General features: G+C 47.1%; 1 protein-coding gene across 5 annotated transcripts in view; it reads left to right on the top strand.

The window, feature by feature from the left end:
* Positions 1 to 28,000, top strand: part of col27a1b (collagen, type XXVII, alpha 1b) — a 35,536-nt gene that overhangs the window by 5,624 nt on the left and 1,912 nt on the right. Inside the window, exons 4-59 of one of the 5 annotated variants that reach the window (XM_029161311.3) lie at positions 299 to 352; positions 2,801 to 2,854; positions 4,400 to 4,453; positions 4,527 to 4,580; positions 7,890 to 7,934; positions 9,589 to 9,642; positions 10,192 to 10,236; positions 10,871 to 10,924; positions 11,067 to 11,111; positions 12,496 to 12,549; positions 13,226 to 13,270; positions 13,405 to 13,458; positions 13,598 to 13,642; positions 13,827 to 13,880; positions 14,001 to 14,054; positions 14,141 to 14,194; positions 14,814 to 14,867; positions 14,945 to 14,998; positions 15,071 to 15,115; positions 15,845 to 15,898; positions 16,121 to 16,165; positions 16,304 to 16,357; positions 16,485 to 16,538; positions 16,861 to 16,914; positions 17,117 to 17,170; positions 18,410 to 18,463; positions 18,762 to 18,806; positions 19,009 to 19,053; positions 19,218 to 19,271; positions 19,715 to 19,768; positions 19,843 to 19,896; positions 20,007 to 20,060; positions 20,162 to 20,215; positions 20,766 to 20,873; positions 20,957 to 21,010; positions 21,247 to 21,354; positions 21,424 to 21,477; positions 21,813 to 21,866; positions 22,840 to 22,896; positions 22,979 to 23,032; positions 23,104 to 23,157; positions 23,251 to 23,316; positions 23,430 to 23,483; positions 23,569 to 23,676; positions 23,735 to 23,854; positions 24,338 to 24,445; positions 24,541 to 24,594; positions 25,532 to 25,594; positions 25,704 to 25,757; positions 25,859 to 25,894; positions 26,358 to 26,375; positions 26,449 to 26,484; positions 27,006 to 27,032; positions 27,113 to 27,178; positions 27,294 to 27,462; positions 27,532 to 27,641. In XM_029161311.3, the coding sequence (XP_029017144.1) occupies positions 299 to 352; positions 2,801 to 2,854; positions 4,400 to 4,453; positions 4,527 to 4,580; positions 7,890 to 7,934; positions 9,589 to 9,642; positions 10,192 to 10,236; positions 10,871 to 10,924; positions 11,067 to 11,111; positions 12,496 to 12,549; positions 13,226 to 13,270; positions 13,405 to 13,458; positions 13,598 to 13,642; positions 13,827 to 13,880; positions 14,001 to 14,054; positions 14,141 to 14,194; positions 14,814 to 14,867; positions 14,945 to 14,998; positions 15,071 to 15,115; positions 15,845 to 15,898; positions 16,121 to 16,165; positions 16,304 to 16,357; positions 16,485 to 16,538; positions 16,861 to 16,914; positions 17,117 to 17,170; positions 18,410 to 18,463; positions 18,762 to 18,806; positions 19,009 to 19,053; positions 19,218 to 19,271; positions 19,715 to 19,768; positions 19,843 to 19,896; positions 20,007 to 20,060; positions 20,162 to 20,215; positions 20,766 to 20,873; positions 20,957 to 21,010; positions 21,247 to 21,354; positions 21,424 to 21,477; positions 21,813 to 21,866; positions 22,840 to 22,896; positions 22,979 to 23,032; positions 23,104 to 23,157; positions 23,251 to 23,316; positions 23,430 to 23,483; positions 23,569 to 23,676; positions 23,735 to 23,854; positions 24,338 to 24,445; positions 24,541 to 24,594; positions 25,532 to 25,594; positions 25,704 to 25,757; positions 25,859 to 25,894; positions 26,358 to 26,375; positions 26,449 to 26,484; positions 27,006 to 27,032; positions 27,113 to 27,178; positions 27,294 to 27,462; positions 27,532 to 27,641 (3,333 nt within the window). Of the gene's footprint in view, positions 1 to 298; positions 353 to 2,800; positions 2,855 to 4,399; positions 4,454 to 4,526; positions 4,581 to 7,889; positions 7,935 to 9,588; positions 9,643 to 10,191; positions 10,237 to 10,870; positions 10,925 to 11,066; positions 11,112 to 12,495; positions 12,550 to 13,225; positions 13,271 to 13,404; positions 13,459 to 13,597; positions 13,643 to 13,826; positions 13,881 to 14,000; positions 14,055 to 14,140; positions 14,195 to 14,813; positions 14,868 to 14,944; positions 14,999 to 15,070; positions 15,116 to 15,844; positions 15,899 to 16,120; positions 16,166 to 16,303; positions 16,358 to 16,484; positions 16,539 to 16,860; positions 16,915 to 17,116; positions 17,171 to 18,409; positions 18,464 to 18,761; positions 18,807 to 19,008; positions 19,054 to 19,217; positions 19,272 to 19,714; positions 19,769 to 19,842; positions 19,897 to 20,006; positions 20,061 to 20,161; positions 20,216 to 20,765; positions 20,874 to 20,956; positions 21,011 to 21,246; positions 21,355 to 21,423; positions 21,478 to 21,812; positions 21,867 to 22,839; positions 22,897 to 22,978; positions 23,033 to 23,103; positions 23,158 to 23,250; positions 23,317 to 23,429; positions 23,484 to 23,568; positions 23,677 to 23,734; positions 23,855 to 24,337; positions 24,446 to 24,540; positions 24,595 to 25,531; positions 25,595 to 25,703; positions 25,758 to 25,858; positions 25,927 to 26,357; positions 26,376 to 26,448; positions 26,485 to 27,005; positions 27,033 to 27,112; positions 27,179 to 27,293; positions 27,463 to 27,531; positions 27,642 to 28,000 lie in introns of those variants that run through there. The other 4 variants (XM_029161313.3, XM_029161315.3, XM_029161312.3 and 1 more) reach the window with 4 other exon arrangements.

Below are 28,000 nucleotides of genomic sequence, written 5' to 3'. Positions count from 1 at the left end.
GTATGAAATTGTTTTAAAGCTCGCGGATGCCCGTGATCGCTGTGATTGGCCGGAGCTGGAGCCGGTGCCAGTCATGAATCACACCTACAGGCTGACGAGGGTCTGGGCTGCTTCAGCCTTTAACAAGTCACACTCATGCCCGGCAGCGTCTCGCTGACTAAGCACTTTGCAGCTTTCCTCTAACTTCACTTCCTGTAATGTAAAATAAGGGTCTTGAAGCTCTGTGTGTGTTTACCCGGTGAATGTCTGACACTTGGACTCATTTTAGTCTTTCATTTATGATGCATCCTCTCCTTAGGGCCTTCAAGGACTTCCAGGGTTGCCAGGAAAGCCAGGGAAGAGGGGTCCACGTGTGAGTATGAATCAACCGCTCTTCCGTGACCAACGCTCCACTCCATCCTGCATTACAGTGTGCTGACACCTTTAGCAGCGTAAACCCGTGGGCACGTTGACCGAGCATCACTCAGCATCACTCAGCATCACTCAGCATCACTCAGCATCACTCAGCCAGACGCTCGCTTGCTGTGGCTCTGGAGCCGGTGCTCGGCTGCTGCCAGGGTTCACTGGTGAAGCTCAAACAATCTGTAGGTTGCCAGTGTCGAATGAATGGGAAGCATATGGCAGGTGTGGAAAGGAAGGCGACCTTGCGCAGTGTGAACATGAATCCGCCTGTTGGATCTGGCCTGTTGGCGCGTGGCCTGTGCTGATCCTGCAGACAGGTGACGCTGCTTCTGCTCCGGGTTCTGCTGCAGAGCGTTGGTCTGAGCTTGAGCTCGTACCTGCAGCAGCCGTCGCCCCCTGCGGTGGGGCCTCCGAGGGCCGAGCTGTGGGAACCCAATCTCCACACGGGGAAGAAAGAGGACTTTGTCCCCATCTTAAAGGCATTTAAGACCCTCTGGAGCTCAGCAGCTCCACGCAGTAGTAAAGCACCCTCCATAGTGTTTATTCATCAGGTTGGCGACTCACAGGAGAAAACGATTCAAAAAGGGTTTTACTCAACTCACGTGATCAGAACCTCACAACAGCACAAAGCAGCGCTGACGTTCACTCCGGTGAGGACGGTGACGGCCTCAGGGCTCCAGCTCTCAGCGAGGTGCTGAGTCTGACGGAGCAGACGGTCCCACGGCGACAGCGTCCACCGGCCCCGAAGACAAGGCCGAGATCAGAGAGGGCTTTGTGCTGAACCTGACAGGTGCAGCCGGTGGAGCCGGGCCTTTGGCGAAACCGAAAACATTAACGGAATTAGTAAAGTCGCGTCCGAGGAGAGGATTCTGTTTTAGCTGCACTGATACACGTGTGTTGTAAAATGTAGTCTTTCGTATCAGTCACACGTGTGAACACTCGTAGGCCGATTATGGTTTTCTCAGTACTGGTTATGTGTTTTCCACTGCTGCTCGCGTTTAAGCTAATCGGCAGCACATTTACAGAGTTGGAGTTAAGTGGCAAAGGTTCATAAAACAACAGTGAGTTTGTTTATTGGACCTGGATTGTTCCAGGTCCGTAACAGGACACAATGTGTGGATCCAGAGCCCACGGTTCACATGAATGATAATATTGTCACACAGCATGGACTCAGTCACTTACAAGCATCTTTTTCGTTTTATATCCTTTTATATATGTTTATAGTTTTGTTCCTTATTAATAAAACTACAAGCTGTGATCATTTAGACGAACCTGCTCAGACTGCAGTGTTTCCCCCCTGCGGTAGAAGCAGGCCTGCTCTGTGTCAGCAGCACAACTGCACGTGTGAACCTTGTAAAAGTCCTGGGTCAGCGTTGTAAACCAGGTCGCAGCTCTGGCAAACAGCCCCCCCCCTCCACCCCCCATGCTCTCGCCTCAGGTCTGTGTATTGTGTGTTAACCTGCGTTTACATTAGCTCTCATGGGCTCAGTTTTCGTCTCTAAATGGTTTGCAGGAAGTCTTTCCAGTCGTGGAGCTTCATTCCGCTTCTCCCCCTCGTGAAGATAGATGAACAAAGCAACTCATTCACCTCATTATCCCTGTCTCCGGTGGGATAAACGCCCGCCCACCCCGTCATCCTCCTCACCTTACATGCTGCAGGAATGCAATTTGTAATACTTTGTCCTGACCCTCCCATCTCCTCCTCTCTCCAGTTCCTATCTGGGTTTAATAACGTCCATACGTTTTAATATCGAGGGAGGGAAACGGGGACTGCTCTGAGAGGAGGAGAAGGAAATCTGTCCATGAGCTTCTGTTAAGTGTCTCCATATGTCCAGCTGCGAGCGTCTGTGAGGGAAGAGGTCTGCTCAGTTTGAGGGGAGGGAGCTGCACTGTGGGACTCCACATGGGCCAGCTGTGCAGATCCACCTCTGACTCCTCTGTGTCCCATCGCAGCCCATGAAAACGGGCCGAAGACACGGGAGCTTCCTGTTTGGGGCATCTGAACATTTTGTAGCGCATTCAACTGAAGTCTCTTCACTTGGACGCTTCAGGAAGTTGTGGGTTTATTTTTCCCAACAATCCTCCCTTTACTTGCATGAGTTCAGATTCCCTTCAAGCAGACAGACATGTTGTGTTTTAGTCTTTTTCCTGAGCCGCTCCTTTTTTCATGAAACGTTTGGCACAGATACATCAGGGGATCATTTTTAAGCACACACAGCATCATACTTGCAGTTTGTGGCCCGAAGTGATTGGAAAATATAAATCTTCAGTTTACGGATGAGAAGGGTCCCAGCCATGAGGCAGGACAAGGCACGCTACACAGTGTCTCACATAGCATCTATAAACAACGATGGAAAGAAGCCAGGGCACCTCTTTATTCACGTGTTTGTGTTCTCAGGGTCCTCCAGGTCCTCATGGGAACCCAGGACGTCCTGGACCACCTGGAGGGAAGGTGAGTAGTTAGAGGAGTGGGAGCTCTGTCTATAGATGCTGCAGCCCTGAACTAACAAATGAGCACGAGCCCAGGACTCCTGCTCCTCATGGCCGACGGCTGCGAGACCAGCTGACGATGCAAAGCAGGAAAAACAATGAGGCTGTTTATTTATAGACGTATCGCTCATCCGCACCATGTGTGAGTGTTCTAAGAGCAGCACATGAAGGGCAGGGTGAACGCGAGGGGCCGGGGCTGGACCGGGTTTGTTTGTGGTCTTTCTGAGTTTGCATGTTTGAGGTCGGATCATCTTTTCAAAGTACGCTGCCTCCGAGTTCTTGAGTCGCCGTTTGTTTTCCTTTAGGAGAGAACAGACGTTTTTCGGACTCGCTAATGTGCAGGCACTTGGAGTAGGCCTGCTTTCCAGCTGAGAGAGGCTCCGCTCTGTGATGTGTCAATCTGATATCGCAGAGCTAGACTTAAAGCTGGAATGAAACGGAACATTGCTCATAGTTCTAGTTTGTAGATACATCATTCAGATGTACTGCTTTTTCCACTCAAACACTGGAAAATCATAATTGCTTCCATGCTTTGGCCTCTTCAACCCAGGGAAACGCCATCACCCCTACAGTGCAGCATGCATGTGCTAGCGGGATTCTAACCACACCTGACCTTGCTCAGTTCTACTTCCTACCTACACAAACCTCAAACTGCAGGAAATGGGATAAAACGTAAAGCGCATTATATCACCTTCAAAATAAAAGTATGGAAGGCTGTTAAATAACTGGTGGAAAGCTCAAGGTCTTCTAGAAAGTGAGCAGAGAGTGTGTGTGTGTGTGTGTGTGTGTGTGTGTGTGTGTGTGTGTGTGTGTGTGTGTGTGTGTGTGTGTGTGTGTGTGTGTGTGTGTGTGTGTGTGTGTGTGTGTGCGTGCTTTCTTGGCCAGAGGAGCAATCCTGGCTCTTAAGGAATTAATCTGGAGACAATTCCCACCAAGACGTGCAGACTTAAACAGACCAATACGCTGCAGTTGGAAAATGTGTCTTACTTTCAACAGAGACCTGTTCAAATCAAGCACTGCAGCAGCGCATGTGTTTCCACCTCTGAAATGTTAATGTGATGTTGCCATTAGCGACAGCTTTGGTTGGAACAACAGCTCCTTGAGTAGTCATGATAAAGTATTACTTTTCAAACTCAAACTTGGGTTCATTAAGACTGTCAGAACATGTGAAACAGCTGATACCAGCTGTTGTTTGACTGAATTCATACCAGCTCATAACTTCTCATTATACTTTAGAATGAATGAGAAACAATAAGACTTCGATTACTGAGCAGCTCTTTTGCCAGAGCTCGGAGTGAGCTGTTGGAGTTCCCGCTGCCCTGAAAAGGGAGAAGAATGAGCCCAGTCCTTCCCCATCACTCACTGGTTTGGTGTAAACCGAGTCAGCAGAGGGCACAAATGGACCGCACGCTCGTATAAATACTGCTGGAGCCGCAGATAAATGGGACAAACTGATGATGAAGCAGCATTAATCCAGTGATGTCTGCACTCTGCTTGTATGTTTCAGGGGCAAAAAGGAGATCCTGGTCTGTCCCTCGCTCAAGCCCCGAAAGGACTAAAAGTACTCACCTCATTCATTTTCATTCCTGTGTGTAAACATTGAATACATTAAACGTGAGCTTTTGTGTCCGTAGGGAGAACCTGGTGTCACGGGTCCCAGCGGAACGCCTGGTCAGCGTGGACGAAAGGTACAACTGGTCAGCTGTGTGTAGATCAGTTCTGCAGGTTCTAAACCTCTCTTCTCTGGGACGCTGCGCTGTTCTGAGGCCGCTTGGATGCAGCCTAACATAACGTCGAGGATCGCACCTGTTCTCCGGCGCGCCTGTGGGTCCTCCTGCCGGTGCGAATGTCCGGCCTGTTACGTCATCCGAAGCGATGAGGCCGAGGTTTACGAGGTTAAACGCTGCCTCCGAACGCATGTTATGTCATCGGCTGCTCTGCAAAAGTAGGACAGGCGGAGAACGCGGGTTAGTTCTGTGTTCTGGCGCTGCTCAGGAGCGTTCTCACACGATGCATCGGCCCGACGGCAGAGCAGCACTTTGACCTCGGCCTTTTCTCGCCGTCAGCGTTCTCCCACTTGGCGTCTGTGTTTTGTTGCCGTGTAACAGCATTAGTCCGTTCGCCTCTGGAGTGCTGCCTTTGGCACACGGCCAGGTCCAGTCCCCCAGAACCGGAGATGCAGGTCCAGAAAAGTCCCAGATCTGCAGAGTAATGTGAGCCGTGGAGCTGCGCTGCTACACATTGATCATTATTAGGACCGTTTTGTTCTGTGTGTGAGTGTTTAAGATGTGCTGACTGGTCACACCTGCACGCTGGATTAGTCTAATGTTGGTTTTAGTCAACCAGTACCGGACAGATTTTCTGCTGCTACTGAGAAACGCTGTTTGCATTGTCAGGTTGAGTCAGAGAAGCAGTAAATTTAGCTTAAACCACGAGCGGCGACGCAGGAGGGAGATGTTTTACTGCACATTTGTAGCTTCCCTGCTAACGTTAACGGCACAGGTCTGGAGAGTTTGCTGTTTGTAAAAAACAGCCTCACAAGAACTTTCCACAATAACTCCAAGAACCTCCCAGAACCAGAGAACGGGCCACATGTGCTGAATTCCCACAAAGTCAGCAGATTCATCCTGTTAAATGAACCTGGGAACCAGTGCTCAGACCAGTTTGGAACCAAGGTTCGCTGAAGCACAAATGCATGGATTTGCCAGCAGAGCCCCAGATGTAAAAGACAAAAGAATGAAGAGGCTCGGGCTTCAGATGCTGCTCCGTCCCCAGAGTCACCTGACTGTCTGCCGCAGCGGCGTCAGCTCCCAAAAACAAAGTCGTAAAAGCTTGTGGAGCAGAAAAGCGCTCAGACAGAGCTTCTTCAGACGGCACTTGACAGCTCATCATCACACGGCTATTTTTGTGGTGCGCTGTCAGAAGAACTCTGGGGTGAGACAGCAACGCACACGGTGCCTGCTACAGCGACAGGTCACAATGAGATTAGATTTAGACGCCAGAGGTCTAATTAGAGACACTGAGAAAACCCCTGTAAGCACATGGTTATTCCGCTCATCCACTCATCCGCCCGCGGCCTCACTGGGACACAATGGTCCGAGTGCAATAACGCCTTGGCAGGAGCCCGACTGTCTGTTACGCAACCGCTGACTGTGTAAAAGCATCTGGTGCTGGAGGTCTCTCCCCTCAGGAGGAGTCGTCCTCGCACCTCGTGGGCGTTTCTATTCTAATAATCTGCTGGGCTCCAGCTGGTGTCGACCCTGAAGACGCTTGCATCCACACGTGGAAGTGCTGACGTCCAGGCAAAGCAGCTCAAAGCCAAACAATCAGCGCGGCTCATTGGCTGCAGATGTTCTTCAGTCGTTTTCATCCACTCTGGGAGGAGGCCGACGCTCACACGTTTAAATGAGCGGTTGATGCTGGAGCTTTGCTCGCCCCCTTACCTGCGCCAGCGTCGTGGACCCTTTTCCCTCGAGTTCCTGCTCCGTCGCTGCCGGTTTCAGGCAGAGACGCGGTGCAGAGCGATGCCTGGGCTCCGAGCGCGGCCTGAGACAACGCTGGGCTTCTTATTAGCTCTGCAGCCTCCTCACGTCCCCCTCCTCACGTCCCCCTCCTCGCGTCCCCCTCCTCACGTCCCCCTCCCCGCGTCCCCCTCCCCGCGTCCCCCTCCTCACGTCCCCCTCCCCGCGTCCCCCTCCTCATGTCCCCCTCCTCACGTCCCCCTCCCCGCGTCCCCCTCCCCGCGTCCCCCTCCCCGCGCCCCCCTCCTCATGTCCCCCTCCTCATGTCCCCCTCCTTGCGTCCCCCTCCTCGCGTCCCCCTCCTCGCGTCCTCCTCCTCACGTCCCCCTCCTCGCGTCCCCCTCGCATCCCCCTCCCCGCGTCCCCCTCCCCGCGTCCCCCTCCTCATGTCCCCCTCCTCCTGTCCCCCTCCCCGCGCCCCCCTCCTCATCACCCCGTTTCTCGCTCCTGCTGTGGATAATAACATTCCCATGCCTTTAATTGCTCGGCGCCATGTGTCCAGATGATGCGTCGGACCTGCCAGGCAGGTTGTGAAGCTAGAACTAAAGAGTGGGGAAGATGCTCTGCCTGCCGGCTGCACGCCTCATCTGCTGCCAGTTACACTAATTAAAACCGTTTGCTCCTCATATACGGGGAAGATCTAATGGGGAAACGGCATCCTGCGCCGCGCATGTGTCACACAGCGATTAACGCTGAAAGCGCTGACTGTGTAGAATACACGTGCACATTGTGGTTACTGTACTAGACTCTGGCCCAGACCCAGACACATTCCTTTGTCTTTGGTGGCTGCAGGTCAGAGACTTTTTTAATACCAAAAAAATCCTGTGGGAAGATTCCAACTCGAAGCACATGCTGCAGATAAATAGACAAATAATCAGTCTGACAGGAGTGGAGTAAAACTGAGCCTGATAGAAAAACTGTGGACCAACATCTGGCTTCGTCTCTGGCCAAGTTCTACGGAGGGTTTGTCTCAGCCGAACCCGGAGCCGAGGCATGAATGTGAGCGTTAACCCGACAGGACGCGACTGAGCCTGTGCCAGCTTACGTGAGCGCTTAGCATGTTTTTGCTGCTCATGTGTGTGGATGCTTGTGCGTCGCTCGCTCTGACGCAGCAGCTTCCTAATGACTCCATCTACGCGGCTCTGTCTCCGTTGGTCGTCATGTGAGGGGATGCACACGTTCTGCATCCCGCTGACAGACCGTTCATTACTCAGTACCGTCCCCGCTTTAATTAAGGCACATTTGCTTTGTCCGGCAGCTGCACCGTCACAATAAATAAGACGATCAGGTAGAAGTTACTTGACTATGGACCAGGAACGGAACCTTCAGGGTTCTCTTTTATTACTGTACTAGCACTATTACTGTACTAGCACAGCGCCACCTGTTTGTTCTCTCTAAGGCGGCTGAAATCACATCATTTGGAGCCAATGAGTCGTTCAGTTGTGTTTCTTTAACTCCTGCTTTGTGTGTCTACAGGGACACAAAGGTCATCCCGGTCCTGCTGCTCTCCCAGGGGAACCTGTGAGTACATACATCTATGGCTCAGTCTCCAGCCACCAGTTCAAACTGTTCAAACAGATTTTCAACAGGTTGAAATCATGAGCGACTCTGAAACTACAAAGCGGTGACTCCTGCGGTTCCTTCACGCCGTTCGTCTGTCTGACGGCTGCGCTGCGTGTTCGCTGGGCGTTTGCTCATTGAACAGGGGCGTCTGCTGAGACTCCAGCATGTCTGTCCATTTATAGTTACCAAAGGGAGACGCAGAGAAAATATTAACAAGCACATAAAAATGTGATGGGGACTTCAGTCGTTTGGGAATGTTGGCGGGAAAAACGAGCGAGAGCGATCTTGGCCGAGACACAAGTGGGTTAAACAGTGAGGATGATGTCATTCCTCCTCCTCCTCCTCATTCCTTAGTGAAATCCCTGCGTCCTATCTCAGTGTTGCATCACAACTGACACAAAAATCTTCTCCTGCCTCCTCTCTCTTTTTTTTCCTGGAGACATTTCACTCTTTCCTTTGGACAGTCATTATAACAGCACATCAACATGCAGGTCCAGGGAGGATGAGTGGCGACACCTTGTGCCAGTAAAACACCAGTTAGACCAGGGGTGCTCAACCCAGGTCCTCCAGAGCCTCAGTCCTGCTGCTTTTCTAACGCTCCCTCACTCAGATGATAGTGATCACCTGAGCAGGTGTTCAGTCAATCAGCAGCTGACTGACACCTGATCAAGGTGATCAGCAGGGAGCGTTGGAGAACCAGCAGGACGGTGGCGCTGGAGGACCAGGGTGGGACCCTGATGCCTCACAACATGGTGAGGTCAGGTGCATTGCATTAGGAGATGCCTCGAAGGTTTAAGCCCCCTCATACATTTTACCAAACCATCTTTTAATATATTTCAGTCCAGGATGAGTCCAGCTCCGACTGAGGCCCAGGAATAAACACGTGGCAGAACTTTATGACCCTGTAAAAAAGAATTAGTGAGAAGGATTGAAGGTGTACCTAATAAAGTGGCCAGTGAGTGTAATGAGACGCGCCACCTTTAACATCTCATTAAGTTTTACTGCTCTGAGAGCGTGGACATCATGTTTTGTACAGGTCTTACATCAGCGTTGGTCCGTCGTAACAGCAGCACAGAGACTCTGGGCGTGTACATGGATGTGGTTTGCTTCACGAGACTGTGATTTCGTGCGTGCCATCCCTGACCCACCCGCCCGGCTCCTCCCCTGCATGTTGAATTAAACATTCCTGTGTTTGGTTGCGTCCGGCCACAAACAAGGAATGACTCATGAGTTATCCAGCGCTCACGTTGATGAGGATCAACATGAGGCTCACAGAAGTCTTCACCAGCATGTGGCTCAGCCGCATTTTAGTGCTGCTTACTGTCGGATTAATTGAATGGTTAGCGTTGCGATGTCTGCAGTGGCGCCTTTCCTTCGGCAAGACTGCATGAGGAAACAAAAGGCGCTCAGTGAACGGCTTAGAGATTTAAATTCTTCTATACGACAAATTGACTGTTGTTTGTTAGTCTGTAACTGCAGCGTGTGGTCGGCCCAGTCTCACCTCCCTCCGTGTCTCCACTGGCCTTTTCTCTCACCGCTGTCGCCTCCCTCCATCTCTTCTCTGCGTCCTGCACTCATCCACTGCTGATTCCTGTTGCCTTTCTCTCCACAGGGTGAGCGAGGAGCAGATGGAAGCCCCGGGGCCAAAGGCTATCCTGGCAGGCAGGTGCAGTAAATCTAGTGAGCAGGCCACACACACCAAGTGGGTCTGTGGATGCCACTGGCACCTCTGTCAGACTCAGACGACTAATTTAACCAAAATAAAAAGTTTTTTAACTGCGTAATGAAAGGAAAAGGCCCCCGGAGCACCAGCAGCGTGGCTCCAAGGTGGGAGTAGGTCTGGCGGATAAAAAAGGGAGCGGCAGCGACAGAGAGCACCATCCTGGAGAAAGCAGCCGATAAAGTGTGACTAACGCCTCACAGACACAGGACACTTCTCGTAGGAATAGAGCTCAGATCGCGTAGTTGGGGCCTCGCGTGTCAGAAGGCTGATCCCTATAGATGCTGGATTAGGTTTGAGCACCCCTGCCCCCTGCAGGCTGGGAATCGCTGGCTGCTGGGTTTTCTGTGTGTGTCGCAAATGTGCAACCAAGATGCTGTGAAGTAGTACAACCGTGTGACCTCATTAAATAAAAACACAATTTTTTATTGTTCTTGACAGTGTGAATGTTTCTTTTTTATAACAAAAGTGTGTTTGCTCTTGTGCTGTGTTTAGGGTTTACCTGGACCTGTGGGGAAAATGGGGCCAAAAGGAGTGAGAGTAAGTGGATGTTGGACATTTGTGGGGCTTTTTACACTCATTACTGGAAGCGGGTGAATGTTCGCTCTTAAATTTAACACTGAGCTAAATGAATCATCCGAGCAGTGTAGCTACGTAAAACGCCACGTCATAAACCATCAACATTTAGTTTTGTTGGTTTATTTAAAATACTGGAGGAGCCATTAATGCTGGAGCCTTTTGATTCCTTTGCATGCATGCTGTTGGTCTTGGCCAAACCTCAGGAAACCAGGGTGCAGGGATTTCCCATAATGCACTGAGGCATTTGATTCTGCTTTAATTCCAGTGTCTTTCATCTTACTGCACTGTCTGCCGAGTCCTTCTCTTTTCTCTCACTGAGCAGGTTTGGCAGAGAAGATCTTCAGAGATCCCTGATGTGAGGGTATGTGCCCTTGGACTACATCGTGGAAGCCAGCACCATGCAGTCCATGGGCATATACACTTGCCTCAAGGCTTGGGTCTTCGAAACCACTGTCTTGTAGTGAGGCTGAGGTGCTGTAACAGATCTAAGCATCACAGCTCAGGTCCCTGTAGAGGCTCCGGCCCATTGTCCCTGTTTTCCAACTTGTTTGTGCCTCGTCTGCTCCTCCACTCCATCTTTTATTCATCTCTCTAGGGTCACATTGGGATCGCTGGACTTTTTGGCCTTTCTGGTCCTGATGGTGAGAGAGTGAGTAAACACTACGTGTCCAGAGGCTCAACCTGAATTTGACCTGGAGCCTCATGCATTTTGTCATTGTTCTGCCTGTAAACTACTTGTGTGTCCTAATTTTTCATGATCCTAATTCATGTTTTGTGTTTCCTGATTCCAGGGAACTCCTGGCGTTCATGGAAGGAAGGGCGAGATGGGTAGGCCGGTAAAGTTTTCTCTCAACATACTCTTTGGACAACATTTTAATGCAGACGCATGAAAGTGAGGGCATTCGATGTGATCGATCTGTAAATGCAGTTGTAAATATGTTGTGGCACAGTGAGGCTAATAAATGTGAGGAGAGGAGAGATGTGCACTCTGAACAGTGTAACTGAATGAACTGGAAACACAACTGTTCGTGCTAATACACTGCATGTAACATTTCCAGTTTTTCCAGTAAGGGCTGCAGGGGCGCCTCAGCCTGTGCCGACTGGAACCGCTGGTGCCGTTCCCGTCCTTCCAAGCTCAGATGGAAATACTAATAGTCCACATAACCACTTTTGTAAATCAACTATTTCTTCAGTCTTGAACGTGTTTTTAAAAAAATACTGTTATGCTGTAACAGCCAGCGACATGGACTGAGGTCTGGACATATGCTTGTAATAGTGATTTCTCTTCCCTTGTGGTGAAAAGTGAGGTCAGTGTAAGACGCTTTTCTTCTGTTCTGAGTCAGCAGAATAATAGAGACAGAAAAGAGCTGACGTGTTTGATCCAAGACACACATGTAACTCACATGCCTTTCAGAATAAAAGACGATGAACCACAACGAAGCACGTGCTGCCATGTCAACACTGAAATGTAGATACAGTACAGCTATGAATTCATCAGACAGCATCTTAATGAAGCCTGATGCAGCTCAATAGATCAAACGCAGGCCCTTATTTTGAAGAAACAAAGACAGTTTTCACATTGGTACAGTTACTGGAGTCTTTCCTGCATATTTTAGTCAGAAGACGTTGTCTCCATTATTTGCCGTGGTCTGTTCCTAGAGCTACAGTAAAGCTCTATGTGTGCTCTGCCCGACCGTGGGCTCTGAGAGCTGAGCACTGGGCCGCATGTGTGACGGGTTCTATGTTGACCTTGGCCCGTTGACAAGCACACGTCCAGCGTGCGGCCTCGTGCCGCCTCACACCTCTTGTTCTTCCTTTTATAATGGAATTACGAGCTCCAGGCAGAAAAAGCATGCAGTCAGCAGTTCCTGGGCCAAGCAGCTTTATTCAGCCATTTAGGCAAGTCCTGGGGGTTCGGCCAAGCGCTCGGTGCCAGCGCCTGCAAATATAGACACACAGTCGCTCGGAAACACTCAGCCGTGGAATTTCCTGCCGGTCTCCCAGCGATGATGTGCTGGAAGCACATTGGTTCGGGTTTATGCAAACTTTTGTTTTGGGAATCACTTTGTTGATTCCCTGTGTTTGATGTTGCAGCTTCACTGGCAAACGTGATATTATATTGTATATAAATAAATGCAATGTTAAAACGGGTCATTTGACCAAATGAACATTACCAAGGGACTACGTCCCACCTGATAATGCTGTGTTGTTTGTGCTCAGGGGTTTCCTGGTGACTTTGGAGAGCGGGGACCTCCTGGCCCTGATGGGAATCCAGTAAGTGACGCCTGCATCCTCGACCCGATTACGGCGCCGTGTGAAGTCCACACCTGTTTTAAACCAAGCTCTGTGTCCCTGTGGTTTCCCAGTAGAAATAAAGGCTTGGATTTTTATTTCTGGTCACACAAGAAACGTTTTAGCAAAATCCAAGCAATCACTCAGGAACTCACTCACCCGTCATAATCTGTACTGACACCAAGGCTGCGGCAGCAGTTTGCCTCGCCTCTTCCTTTAGTCTGACCCTCGCTGCTTGTGATTGATGGGGCGGACGTCAGAGTGTGATAGGCCGACCTCGGGGGGGGCCTCGCTGAGACCTCATTTCCTCTGGGATGAGGGGGACGAGGGGGTTCATTTTTTTCCATTCATGAACAAGTAGAGGAGGCGACAAGAAAGGCCACAGCGGCCCGGCGTTGGCCCGGCGTTGGCCCGGCGTTGGCCCGGCGTTGGCCTGGCGTTGGCCGGCCGTGGGCCGTGGGTGCTGGCCGTGGGCCTGCAGGGTACAGTAGATCACTGATACAACAAGCCCTCTGTGTATAAACTGCGAAGTGCTCGGCCACTGTTCTACACTTCCCATGGCCACAAATGAAGCAATGAACTAGGCTCTAAACCAAATGTGTGTTTCTCTGACTGTTTGCGCTGCATCATTCTTTTGTCTCCTTTTAATCCCACTAAGGGTGAACTAGGAGCTCCGGGCCCGTGTGGAGTCTCTGGGCTAATTGTGAGTGTTACCACGTTATTTCACAGTTTAGTCTTTTATTATTATTACTCTATTTTTCATACTGTACTAGTTCTCTCTCCCAGTGCGGCTACGTCAGTGTACTGTATCTATGCTCTGCTTGTCGATTGTGACAGGGAGACATGGGCCCTGTTGGCATGATTGGCTTGGCAGGGCCTCCAGGACTTAAGGTAAACAATATAGAGATGTCTCCTTATTTACTTCTCTTAATCCAAATGATACATGTTGGAAAATCTTTAGTTCTTTTTCACACATCATGTAAAAACCCTAGATGTTAGAGTAAATGACTTTCCCCCTCCTGCTTCTTAGGGAGTACCAGGAAACCCAGGGGAACCAGGACTGAAAGGTGATAAGGTGATCTGCATTCATTATCCACAGACCAACACCCTGCTATATTCAAGAAGGCTAGAGCTGAAGTATCACTCTAGTCGATGGCTCGTTCTGGAAAAAGTTAACAAATAAAACCAAACATATGAAAACACGCCTGGATTAGTCTCAGCATTCTGACATGTTGCCTTTGTGTTGCGTGCGTTCGTAGGGGGACGTTGGATTACCTGGAGTGTCAGGAGAGTGTGGTTTTCAAGGGGACAAGGTACTTGGTTGTTTATTCATCATACTTCTACTAGAATTAACAATTTAGTGTTTTCGTATCTGATCAGAGTTTTGTTCACACTTGACTGTACATTGGTTCATAGTGGCTTTGATGTTACAGGGGACTCAAGGCTCACCTGGGTCACCAGGTCCTTGTGGAAAAGCTGGACCGCAGGTAATTCCCACTCACTTGAGCTCTGGTTATAAGCCTTTCATTCATGTTATTGACCTCTGTCTAAGTACGATCATTTGTGTTTTTAGGGCAAACCTGGGGAAAAGGGCCCTGATGGTTTACCTGGTCCTCCTGGTCCAGAGGTAGCTTCTGTCTTAGTTTCTTATTTAAATGTGATATTTGAGCTCTCCTTTGCAGAAAAACTGGAAAAAAAACTTTTTTTTAACAAATCAATACTTTTATCCAGACACACATCCCACACAAACACAACTCAGTACTAAGGTGGGTAGTTCTGGAAGCCAGACGTTCAGTGTGGAGGTGGTTTGGATTTTAAAACCAGCCTCTCCTGAGATCTGCTGTCTTGCTTGAGCTCTAACATACAGATGTGAAAGCTCTCGACCGTTTAGACAAAGAAAGGCCGATACATCCAACCTCAGCACCTCACGCAGTATAACTCACAGTGATGAGAACAATAACTGTCTTGTGTAATGAACTGTGGCAGCCGGCGTTTAGTGGTTCAAGGGTAAAAGCCGCAACTTGAGCCAACAGGATATACATTTATAATCTATGGCAGATGTTTGTTCTGTCTTCAAAGATGATGCAGGATTCGGTACAGTATAAAACTCCAAAAAAAATTTTTTAATATTTATATATTTCTAAGGTTCGGCTGTGTCTGAAATCTTTGCCTCATTACTGTTTAACTCCTTGAAGAAGTGATTTTTGGGTGGGGATTAAGCTCTATTTTTTTTTTCTATCATCAAGGGTTTTCCAGGTGACATTGGGTCACCAGGACAAAATGGACCCGAAGGACACAAGGTTGGGAGATAAATTTGATATTTTACATCATTACATAAATTAAGCGAAGGCTTAACGCTCATTTTTATTATCTAAAGGGGAAGCAAGGAACCAGAGGTTTTCCTGGTCCCAGAGGAACGCTTGGACTTCAGGTGGGTTTGACCTTAATGTGTCAGTCAACATCCACAATAAATAAGTAAAGGCACCTCTGTTTTTTTTGCCAGGGCGATGAAGGACCGCTTGGGCCAGCTGGACTCGCTGGACACGAGGTGAGAGCTGAATAGATAACCCCTGCAATTCAAGGATGACACCAGACCACAGCGCACACACACTCAATGCGTCGGTCAAATCTGAGCATTGTCTAATTTGCAGTCTGCTCAGTCATGGACAGCTCGTCCTTTGGCCGACACTTCTCCCCTTTTGTTCTAAAGTTGTTTTGAAAGACTTCCTATTGGACACAGTCAACTCATGTTACTAGATCGGTCAGCAAACAGCTATGTTCTTTCATATTTAAATCAGTCATCAAATCAAAGATTCACTTTAAGCTATTTACACCTAGAGCCCCATGTTTTGTTTATAATGCATCAATTTATCCAATAGGGTCACGCAGTTCATATAGATGCCTCAAAGCCACATGGGGACACACAGTCCTCGTCCCCGGTGAAACAATAGATGAGACATTTGCAATGAAACTCTGTTTGCAGCTGTTTACTCCGCTCTGCTGTTTCCCAAAAGTGTAGACCACAAGTGATTACTGAAAACAAACACGACTGACCCAGCGAGTAATTAGACACCTTTGAAGCTGCAGACGCCTCTTTGTTTACTGGATCATTACGTTCGTTAAAGACACGTTTTTGTTCTGGCATCACCTGTTGGTTTGCTTTGTGCCACAGCCTCTCGAGGGACGGCAGGATGCACTTCTCACCTCTCATGTAGGGACTTTGATCGCTGTGGGGAGCTGCAGTAAACTTCTGTGTGTTTTCTTACTTTGCGTTCAGGGCAAACCTGGGAGGCAGGGATTTGCTGGACTGCCGGGCCCAGAAGGACCCAAGGTCAGCGATAAAAGTCACACATCCACATCGTAACCACCGACCTCCTTAAGTGAACATTCTTTCCTTCATTGTCTTGAATGATAATGTATCATCTGACTGTGTGTAAATTAGATGTTAATTTCCAGTTACCACAGGGGAGCAGGCCTCCAAGTGCAGTTTTCTGGATTTGAACTAAAAATGTAAGGAACATTTGTGATATGCTAATTGGATGCTTTACCGCAGGGTGAAACTGGGATAACTGGTGAGGTCGGGAAGCTCGGAGACAGGGTAAAGGTTTTTCTTCCTGTTTCAGCTGATTTCTCTGTAACCCTCACTCCGCAGCAGAGGCTCAGCAAACAGTTATAAGAAAATAAGTTCAATACAGCTGTAAGGGGCAGCTAAGAAAGCATGTTGTCTCACCCTCAGGGATCGCCTGGTTTCATTGGGCCTGCTGGAGAAACGGGCCTTGCCGGAGAAAAGGTTAGCATGGTTCATTGTCCATGTTAATGAAATTTGTTTGTCTTTTTGTGTAGCTTGAACATTTGTCTATATTACTATATGTCATCGTCATGATAAGGCCTTGTAACTGTGGTTTGTGGCTCCTCAGGGAGACCGAGGGAAAATGGGTGTTCCTGGGCCTCCCGGTGAACTAGGTCCAATGGTAAGGAGTATGTCTGGTCGGCATCTCTCATACAGGAGCATCAAATTTGACACATGTACACAAAGGGATGGGATGTGATAAGTTTGGCGATATGGTTGGGATTAGTTTTTTGCTGCATCAGATGTTGGTGGTTGTGGCGTCATGCTCTAGGGCTGTGTAAGTCTCATAATTCATAAGCTCCAATTCAATATATGATATTGTGAAACCAAAAGATTTGTATCACAGTCTTTTCTTTTACATTCACATTCATGGCATAGACTCTTATCAACAGACTATAAGTGACTAAACAATAAACAGTGTGACTTTCTTTTTTATCTCTCAGGGTCACGCTGGGATACCTGGAGAGACTGGGCCACCTGGAACACAAGGAATCCCAGTATGCATGTTTTTATGTGGACTATGGGTCCAATCATCATCTGCAGTGACCAGAGTTTATACAGGGCTGCTCAGCAGCAATGTTTTATCATCTAGTATTACAATGATATTTAAAATTGGTGGGATAGAAAAATGAGTCTTTGCTACCATAACACAAATGAACCTTATATTTTAGTTTCAACTCTTTGTTTACACACATTCAGGGGCCACGTGGTTCTCGGGGATCCATTGGCATAAGAGGAGTCAAAGGCCTTAGGGTAAGCGACGGAAACCTGTAGATGACTGCTACTGCTGTGGAGCTGTCTTTTACCACATAAGACAACAGTTTAATCAGCATCACATCCTAGGAGGTCTTTGTGGTTTTCTTGTGCTGCAGAGCACTGCAGAATGATGGTAGTGTTGCTTCGAAGCATGGGCAAAACAGCATCATCATCAGTAGATAAGAGTTGATAATACAGCTTGTCCCATCCCCAACACTGTCATGGTTCCTGAACATGCAAACGTGTCTGCTGCTGTATTTGCCATGAACTTATAGCTTGAGATTTGATAGCTTTTCCATAAAAGCATTTTCTATTTCTAACACAGCTGCTGGTTGTGGAGGAGGACGCCTGCGCTAAATGAATAATTGATCTAACATGAATAAATGGTATAATTAAGGCATTTTATTCTCTTGATTGGTTTTACATGGCTCCCCTGATATCACAAGCAGACACAAATGCAATGTTTAATAACTCTAATAACTGAAATTTGCTGAAAAAAGGCAGAACTATGACAAGCGTGATTAAACACCACTCTGCTTATTACGAGGTTTCACATAACTCCAAATCATCAAGGAGTGAGGATGGCACCAATAAAACCTTTCCTGTGACCAAAGTTTGGTATTTAAATGGATACTGCCTCCAAAAAAGAGAATAATAGCTTTTTACTTCAGGACACATTTTAAGATGTGCTCCATGTGGAACTGCTGAAAGGTCCAAAGACATTTCTTTTATTCACTTCTACCATCTTTTCAGTTCAGTCATCACTATTAAATTTTAAAAACCCATTGCCCTCATACAATCTGACTATACTGAACTTCAGCAGCTTTCGGTGCTGCAGAGGATTTCTGTGACGTGTAAGCAAGTCACCATTTGACAGTATGTTTCCACTATGGTGGAAACATGATGGCACCGCTGCTTGTGCCTGTGGAAACATGGTGCCTAGTCTACGCAGTTTGGTTTGGACATGCTGTAAATCCAATTCACTGATGCGAAGGGTTTTCAACAGCCACAATCTGTCTTTCCAGTATGGGCTAAACCATAATACACCATAAGAATTAAGAATGCCTTTATTAGTCCCACAGCGGGGAAAAACTAACAGAACAGCATCCTAGGCTCCACTAAATACAGTACGATGACAATAATGAGGTTAATTGCCTCGATTTATTGAAAAACTTGTGCCTCAAGACTTTAGAGCCAAGCTGTTCGTGAATGACAACAATGTGTTTGTATGTGTAGGGTCCAATTGGTGCTGACGGGCCAGTGGGGGAGAAGGGGTCTCCTGGACTAAAGGTAAGAGTCCAGACACAAGGTCAAAGGTCAATTGATTTATAAAACATCTTCAGATTCTACATGCGAGAGAGCTTTAAGGCTTGTTGGACATCAAGTCTGGCACAAGAAAGGAACAAATAAACGGAACCATTCAAGTTCCTAACAAAGGGAACATAACCAGCTTTGTTGGGCAGACTAATTATTAACAGGGTTTCAGATGTCACTATGTTACCTAAAAGTCTTACAACATGGGCTTAAATCAAAGTCCTAAAATTTAGCTCAGTTAATGGAGTGGGATGTTTTTGATGATTGCTTGCAGGGTCTTGATGGTCCAACAGGAAAATTGGGCCTCTGTGGGGATATGGTAAGAAAAACCCAGCTTCTGTAATGTCTCTGTAACCGTCACTACATTCTTATGTACAGTTCATCAGCATTATGTGCTTCTCGTATTTGGGTTCTGGATCTTTAGGTGGACTGAACAGGTTTCAACAAAAACAACATCACTGAACCAGTCTAACCAGTTCCACTTCAGAGTAACATCTCTCTGTGTTGATGCTTTGCTGCAGGGAAAGCTTGGTGAGCCAGGTGAAGCTGGGCCTAAGGGATTTCCAGTAAGTGATTGGGGCTAACAGAGGTCTCATTTAGGTTAGTCTTGATTTTTGGGCTGCACACAACATTTGGGGAACTGTAGTGGATAAGAAAAGTGGATTGTGTGGTTCTATGTTCTTCTGTTTATGATATATTTGAATCTTATAATTGGTGTTATTTTTTTCAGGGTGTTCAGGGACCCTCAGGACCTCCAGGAGCCAAAGGAGTTGCAGGAGAACCTGTGAGTTTCTTTGCTGTCTGCACCTAGTGTACCTTTATTAGCTCAGGCCTAGCGTATAGCCGTGTTTTTATTCCGTCTGCTTTAATTATGTAAAATCTTGGAAGTACATAGGGAGAAACGATCGTGTCTCATTATCTATAAAGACCTGTGATGCTACGTCGCCTACGGTTCATCTTTTTCCTCCTGCATAAAAGATTTCTGAATCTCCGCTATCAAAGCCCTCAACAACCTCAGTCTTGTGTTTTACTCTGCTTGAATCTCATGGATGCGAGCAGCGAAGCCGCATGTTTGAGACAATTTGATTTACACCATCTCCTTCCTGGGGAGTCAGCTTTATGACGGCAGGCCAGTCTCTTTGGTTCAGTGTTTGGAGGCTCTTAGCCCTGAAGATTAACTTAAATTACTCTCAACCTTCTGATGCTGATTTTGAATTCCATCTCCAGGGACCGGGAGGGCCACCGGGCATGATTGGACCACTGGGGGAGATGGGGCCAATGGTGAGTTTGTTCACACAGCTGCATTTTACACTTTTTCATTAGCGAATGCTGAAGGTTGTCACGGTTTCTGATAGGGGCTGCCGGGGAAGGCTGAAGAGAGAGGACTGCAAGGTGAACCTGGAGAAAAGGTGAGATGAGGTTGTGACTCAATTCTGAGGGTCATACCTTCCTCGTCAGAGGAGGCAGTATCGCTAAAACAATCAGATTACAGATGAGAGTGTGTTTCTTCCCCTGACAGGGGGATGTTGGTGTTCCTGGAAACCTGGGGGAGCAGGGTCTTATTGGCCAGAGAGTAAGTATACCATGTTCTGGAGATTTTAAAATTTTCCACAGTTCTTGTTAGAAGATGCATCCAGATGTTTCACGTAATAACTTTCACGGTCTGTTCATCAGGGAGAGTCAGGTATTGATGGGGAGGCTGGACCAAGTGGACCGGATGGATCCAAGGCGAGTTTAAAAAGAACAGTGTGTAACAATAAAGTCCTGAAGCTGCGTCTGTGGAGCCAATGAACTGCAGCAGCTTACTGTACAGTAATTAGAGCAAGTAGCTGGGCAGAGGTTGAGTAGAGCTGATGAGATGTTCTTTGTACAGTGGCATTGTGTTGGCGCTTAGTGAAAACAGTGAGACAGAGTTATTTTAAGAGCTCTACTGTCTGGCGAGTTTTCTGAGGGGAAGAAAAAGACAGCACAAAAAGCTCATTGAGCAGAGCCAAACCGCTGAGAGGAGGACGGCTGACAGACCCAGCTGAGACAGTCGTAGAGCTCACATATCTCTGCTTTGCACTTTTTGTGTTTTCAAAGTAAAATAACTTAAAGGATTGACTTTAATGCTTTCGTTAAGCCCCTGCTCAGATTTTTGCTGTCAAAGCTCTGCTGTAATTTCACTTTACGTATTCAGATGTACAGCACAGTTTTACATTTGTATACGCATAGATACTGTATATAAATGTGAGGACAGTAACAGGGCTTCTCATTGGAGTTAATTTAATGTTTCCAGGGGGAAAAGGGTGAATCTGGACCAGAAGGCGCTAAAGGAGACAGGGGTGACTTTGGTCTGAAAGGAAAGGACGGCGCTGCTGGTCCTCCTGGACTGGTGGGTCTTACGGTGAGTAACTCTCAGTTTCATCCAGTTCTCCCCTATGGAAGTCTTTAATCTACTTACCATCATGTTCGCTTCCCTTTTCTCAGGGTCAAGAGGGTAAACCTGGAAAAATCGGTGAAATGGGAAAAGCGGGAGAAAAGGTTTGTCAGGTCACTTGCTTGGGGCTAGAAAAAACCTTTTGTTTTTGGATGCTTGTCAGTTTACCCTCTTGTGCTTGGAGCTGAATGGTCTTCTGCTGTAGTCATCGTAGTAAATAAACAGTGAGGTCAGTAACCTCCAAACTGCCTGCGTACAGAAGTACCCGAACAACTGTTCAGGGATGTCTGTACTCACACTAAATACCTATAAATGTCCTCCACTGATGGCACCTCTGCAGGGGAGCAAAGGTCAACAAGGTCACCTGGGCTATACCGGGTTCGTCGGTGAGCGGGGAGAGATCGGGTTTGTGGGACAGAAGGGAGCGAGAGGAACCACTGGGCTGGTGGTGAGTTCTTCACTGATGAATTCCCGTGGTTGCTGCTGAGTGGGTCTAATTATATGTGGGTTCCCATAGGGAGCTCCAGGAAGGATGGGCCAGCAAGGACAACCGGGCCTACCAGGATACAAGGTAAGAGCTGCAGCATTAATAGTAATGGAATATTACATTTCATGGTGGTAATAAAATTATGAAAGATACAGTACTTCCTCAAATATACAGACTTGACTCTGCTGCTACTTGTTGAAAATAGTGACAGTCAAAAAAACAAAGCCCCAAAAAGACAAATGTAGAGAAATCATCCTAACCAATAAATCACAATATTGCATTTGTCATGGCAACAAAAGATGAAGAGACAATCAATTACGCTGTTACAGGAGTTTTATCCTCAGCTGACAAGTTTCTGCTCACTAGAATCTTTACAGCGGGCTCTCTGTTCTGCATCTGAATTATTTTTCCTATTGTAGGGTCACATGGGGCTGCAGGGATCATTGGGACCGCTAGGACCAAAAGGTGAAAAGGTACATTCACAGACGTCTTTCCTAATACATGCAGTGATGAGCTTCTTCAGCCTGTAATGGTCACACGACTGAACAGCATCTAGCAGCTTTTGGCTGCGCCGCCACCTTGTCATGGTTTCAGTCATGTCTCTAAATACTTTATTACACTTTTAGTGGATTCTCTATCTTCTTGACAGTGTCTTGTTTAACGTTGCACATTATTTGATCAATGACATGAACCAGGAGATGATACAATTAACTTTGAGTCGTCAAATGCGTATAATTACCCACGCACCTGGACTCTTCTGCTTATGATTTGGGGATATTAGCAGAATAATTAGTGTTTATTTGATAGGAGCAGCACACTACACTCCAGTTTAGAGAAGCTAATTTACATCATTCGGTCCCTGGGCAGAAGCCATCTGGATGTGGATATTTTTTATTTTCTCTTTTCCAGTTTCCTTGAAATGAAGAGTGCACTTACTCTCTAATTAAATCAATATTACTCTATCACACGGGTCGATGGGAACATATGATTTGCAACTGAGAGAGTCAGGTTAACCTGGCATTTATAAACACTGTAGATAAATGTTGTGTATCATAGTTGTTTAAAAAGCAGTTTATTTATCTGTGCCAGTCGATCTCCGCCTCTGGCCGTCTCAGTATTACTCCCAAGCAGTCCTGAAGGTGCCCTGTGGAGCCATACTTTATTTATTTCATTGGACACATGCACAACACATGACTATTAAAATCATGCACACATTCGTGGTTATTGTTTAATGAATCCATAAAGACCCTGGAACAGACTCTGTCTCCATTTTTATGGGATGGATCATTGTGGGTAATAGTGCATGTAATGATTTGCCATTACATGAGAACGGTGCATTTCCATTATGCTACAAACAATGACATGCATTGATTTAACACAGATATTGGTTGTGAGTTAAATTTCATGGACTGCGGTTGTTTGTTTATTTGTATACTACCTGGTTAGGGTGAGCAGGGGGACAGAAGCCAGGTTGAAGGTCCTCAAGGTGCTCAGGGTGACAGAGTGAGTTTTCTACATGTACCACTTTGATTCCTGTGAGTTTGTTGGTGGATTGTTTAATTCAGTTGTTTCCATATGAGCCCAGGGTCTTCTTGGAGACAGAGGGGACAGAGGAGAGCCAGGTGACCCAGGAAACACAGTAAGTGAGAAAACAATTGCATGTTGTCTAGCATTGTTTGGGTTTAAGTCTTATGAGATAATGTTTTTCAGGGTCCAATAGGTTTGGATGGAAAGAGGGGTGCGTCTGGTGCTCCAGGCATTTCTGTATGTATCCAAATGACTCCCTAAATGAAAAAATGCACATGCGTAGACATTGCGTAAGATGATCATTCACACCTAACCAGAACAATCCTTTAGGGGAATCCTGGGCCGAAGGGACACCCAGGCCTGAAAGGATCTAAAGGTGATCAAGTAAGGACACAAGTAATTGTCATGATTCTTGTTTCTTGTTGTGTACATGTGAAAAAATATTATTACACTGTATCTTCAATCGTGTGCCTGAGCTCCAGCCTCCATCTTAACTCTTTTTACCCTAGGGTCAGAAAGGAAAAGCAGGAGCAACAGGCGCCGCTGGAACCAATGGACCACCAGTAAGTTTAATCACTATCTCAGCATTACTTTGAATCAGAGTTCAGTCTGTTAAGCTTTAAAATGGATGCTTCTGTTGTTGTTAAGGGTCCAGAGGGTCCCCTCGGCCCACGTGGAGTAGTGGGCAGGGAGGGCATGGAGGGGCTGCTTGGAATGGATGGACTTCCTGGTAAAGATGGACATTCAGGGGTCAAGGTGAGGAATGTCAGTGGGTGAGAGAAATGCAGCTGTATTATTATTAGTAACTAATTAGTCTTTGTATCAGGGGGAGCAAGGAGAAGATGGAGAAGGGGGCCTACCTGGAAAACCTGGGCAGCAGGGGGAAACCGGGGGGACTGGGCTTCCTGGAGGTCAAGGATCTTTTGGGTCAAAGGTAAGAAAGATCCTTTCCTTTCATTTTAATTGGTAAGAAAGTTCGGATCTCTGTTGCAAAGACCTTAAAGTTCTAGCTTGCTGTACTGCATATAGGTCACCGTGTGGGCTGATTTATTGCCACTATCAAATAGAAATTGCCAACTCAGCTTTATTCTGCCAGCGTGGCCTCACTTTGCACCTTAGCACTGCCTTTAATTTGCAGCAATTTCTGATCGCAAAGCTTTAACTGCACACAAAGTCTTCACACAGCGTCTCCGAAGACCCTGTGTTCACTGCAATAATTGTGTGAAGAAAATATTAATGAGATGGCACAGTTTTGAATTTCATGGCCTGGACAATAGCACACAGGCCTGAGTGTGACAGACAGAGAGGCTTTATCCTGCCTTCTAATAATTAATTTGGTCATATACTGATGATGAGTCACAGCCATGACTGGACGGTCCATCGTGGGGTTTATTGCCTTCCTTTTTATGCTCTCCAGGGCGACAGGGGTCTTCCAGGCCAAACCGGTCCACTGGGAAAAAGAGGAGGTGTTGGTGGGATGGGATTGCCAGGAAAACAAGGAGACCACGGACTTAAAGGACAACCAGTGAGCACCAGCTCATTCAATAGATCAACTATCTCTACATGACAACCTATTTGCTTGTGCAATGATGGATACTTTCCTTTCTCTCCGTGTGTTAGGGAGATATCGGTGCACAAGGATTCCCAGGAGTGTTGGGTCTGTTTGGACCAAAGGTACCAAAGGTCCAACTCATGCTTTATTCAAAAGCAAAATGATAATGATTAACTCAAAGCGCAGCAAAATACTGCCATCTAAAATTATGGAACAGGAAGTTCTCAGTCCTGCTCTTTAATTAAAAACTCTGACAGCGAGGTTCAATGATTTCTATCATGGGAGTTATACAGAGAGTAGCTGTGATGCAACTCAGAAGCGATGAGTAAGTAAGTCATCACTTAAAAGTGCTGAAACAAAAGAACGGTGAACTAATCCTCACTGCACTTTTGTTCCTTGTAAAACCTTTGACATTAATCAGATTCACACAGTTTTGTTATGATGCAAACACTACTGCTCTCTACTTTGATTTGCAACTTTAAACCGGTTGCACATGTGCCGTTAAACGGTCGGTTACATGTTGGTGGATGCTGATATTGAAGCTTGGATGTACAAGCGTAACATGCATGTTGCTGTTAACAGTATCACAGTGTGGTTTGTCCCATAAAATAGTTTCTGGAAAGATGGAAGATGGTTTACGATAAGCAACGATGGTGAAGTCAGACACAACTTAAAAAGCTTAATTTTAATGAGCCTGTATTTAGTGAAACAAATTGGATGTGACACATTGAAATGTGAAATCAGTCATTAAGAGGTTCTGTCTAATACTTGAGTCATCCATTATGTAAATTAACAAATTATTGATAAACATTTAATTCTACACTTTCAGTTAAAAACTTTAATTCAGGACTGAGAAACTCATAAATCATAAATGAATGTGTAAAACATTGGGTAATTAGTAATTGATAAGTTTAATAATGTCTCAATTATAATAAAGCAATATAAGTAATATAAGTAATTAATACTGTACTAAACTTCCTTTTTTAGGTTGTTAGTCCTATGATTATTTGTATAGTCATAATTATTGAACATGCAAAGTTGACCTTTGCATGTTTCTAGGGGCCACCAGGAGAAGCTGGTCCAGCAGGGATCCAGGGACCCAGAGGACCACGAGGTTTAAAGGTAAGATAAGGTTTAATGCTACGTTGGCTATGTACAGCATGCTCCGTCATGTGCTCGGTCATGTGCTCCGTCATGTGCATCCTCGGAGTAACACGCCTGCTTCTTCCAGGGAATGGAGGGAGCCGTGGGCCCCATCGGCATCGTTGGCCCCAGCGGTCACCCCGTACGTACCTCGTATCTCATCCTATCGGCCGAGCTTTATACGACTTCACTCAGCTTCCTGACACTGATGGAGTGATTCTCTGCCCTCTTTCTCTCCATCAGGGACCTCAGGGTGACAAAGGAAGTCGGGGGGAGACGGTGCGTGGCGCTATTTTGATGAATCCTGTTCTGTGAGCACAGCCTCCTCTGCCCTGAGCACTTTTTATTTCCTCCTCCTCCACTGTTTGTTGCTACACTCCTGGTGACACTTGGCTACTGAGGAATTCATGACAGGGTGATGAATGTTGGCTGCATGTCCGTCGCCAGCTTTTTAAAGGCTTTGTTGCGTGCCCACACGTCGAGGCGGCTCGCGCCTGAAACGGCGGCACCCACGTCCCCGTGTGCTGTGACTAAATGGGATTTACCATGTGGAAATTTCTGTGTGGAGGCTTGAAAATGAGCACAATTCTACACAGCAGATAAAGACTGTTGGACTGGTAGCACAAAGACCACGCTGTTCTGTGTGTATGCGATAGAATAGAAGTCTGCTGTGAATGTAATTCAACGATTGGGGGGATGTCCTGTCACATGCACTGACTCCTGCTTCTTTCCGGTCCAACAGGGGCAGCAAGGACCAAGGGTGAGTGTTTATTGCTACTTGTAAGAGGAAGTTTTCTTCTTTCAAAGTCTAACGTAGTGTGATGACTTTCCAGGGATCTCCAGGTCCTCGTGGGCCCCCCGGACCCCCAGTGAGTTCCGCATATCTTTTTTAAATGTTAAGGAGTTTTCCCCACCACAAATGTGAATCTGAATAAAGTGCTAAGATGTGTGCAAATCCACAGACATTACATACGTGTCAGTCACATCTCTTGTGGTTGACTCGTGTTTATTCCTGTAGTGGAAACCACTTTGTGTTTTCAAATTAACGCGTCACAGTTTAATCTGAAGCGAGCCTCGGCCTCCTACGAACTCGTCCGTGAGCACGAGACATCGTTTGGACGATCATCTAACCGGTTACAGACCTGCTTGTTTTCCACTCTAATCTAATTCGAGCTGTTCGCCGGCGGCGTCTCTTCTCTGCGTTTGACGTGATTTATTTCCTTTTGGTTCACGCCTCATTTCCTGTGCATTCATGATCGTTGTGTGCATATTGGATGAGAATTGAACATTTCACCACCAGCAGTGTGTATCAGGACTAACACAGTGCTTCAGGAGCCCAAGGCAAATGTACAAACATGCTGTAATACAAGCTTCTCTCCTCTGCTTTTAGGGATTTTCCACTTCTGCCCTTTTACTCGTGAGTTTATTTCTCTGCATCAATTCAAGGTGTTGTGGAGAAATGAAAAAGTAAAATGATCGTGTTGTCTGCTGCAATAGAGAAACGAGGCTCTTGGTGTCGCTTTTCAAGTCCTCATCGATTCTCATGCTGCACTGAGGCAGGAGGTGAGTTTCATGAGAAAAGCTCATTGAGAACCTGTCGTTTGGTTCTAAACTGTTGGAGACAAGAACTTGGTGACATGTAAAAGTCTTGTGATTATTTACTGCATGTCCAAACCAGCATTCTCACAGCATGGACCTGCCCATGTTGGACCAGGGCACAGAGATTTTCAAGACCCTGCAGCACCTCAGCTCTCTGATCCAGAGTTTAAAGAACCCGCTGGGGACCCGCGACAACCCGGCCAGAATCTGCCGGGACCTCTACAGCTGTGAGCAGAGGCTGCGCGACGGTGAGGGGGCGTTCACGCTGCCCCGGCGCACTCACGCACACGCTCACTCACGTCGCCTCCGTTTCACAGGCGCCTACTGGATCGACCCGGACCTCGGCTGTGCCGCCGACGCCATTGAGGCGACCTGCAACTTCACCGCTGGAGGACAGACCTGCCTGAAGCCGGTCACCGCGTCCAAGGTTAGAGCCACCGTCCGTTTGCTGAGTGTGAACACGTCACTTAGATGCAGCCGGTGGGTGATTATCAGGTCCTTCAAGCATCTGTCTAGAAGGGGCCTGTGTTGTTAGTTGGGGTTTAGGACGGGGATCTGAAGGAACACAGCTGGATATTTTCTGGTTCTATACAACTCTAATATGTTTTGGACGCCTCTTAAAGCATCTTGGTCTTTCGACTTGGCGAAGGCGCCGCCAATGGCATGCTCTGTTGGCGAGACGTGTCTGGAACCGAATGGAAGCGCTGCAGCTAAAGGCCACGGCCGTTTAAATGAAATGATTGGCCTAGACAATCATAAAGATGCAATCTGTGACCCAGATGTTAG

This window comes from Betta splendens, chromosome 9, assembly GCF_900634795.4.
Source record: "Betta splendens chromosome 9, fBetSpl5.4, whole genome shotgun sequence".
Taxonomy (NCBI): domain Eukaryota; kingdom Metazoa; phylum Chordata; class Actinopteri; order Anabantiformes; family Osphronemidae; genus Betta; species Betta splendens.
This window is presented reverse-complemented; position numbering and strand designations above follow the sequence as displayed.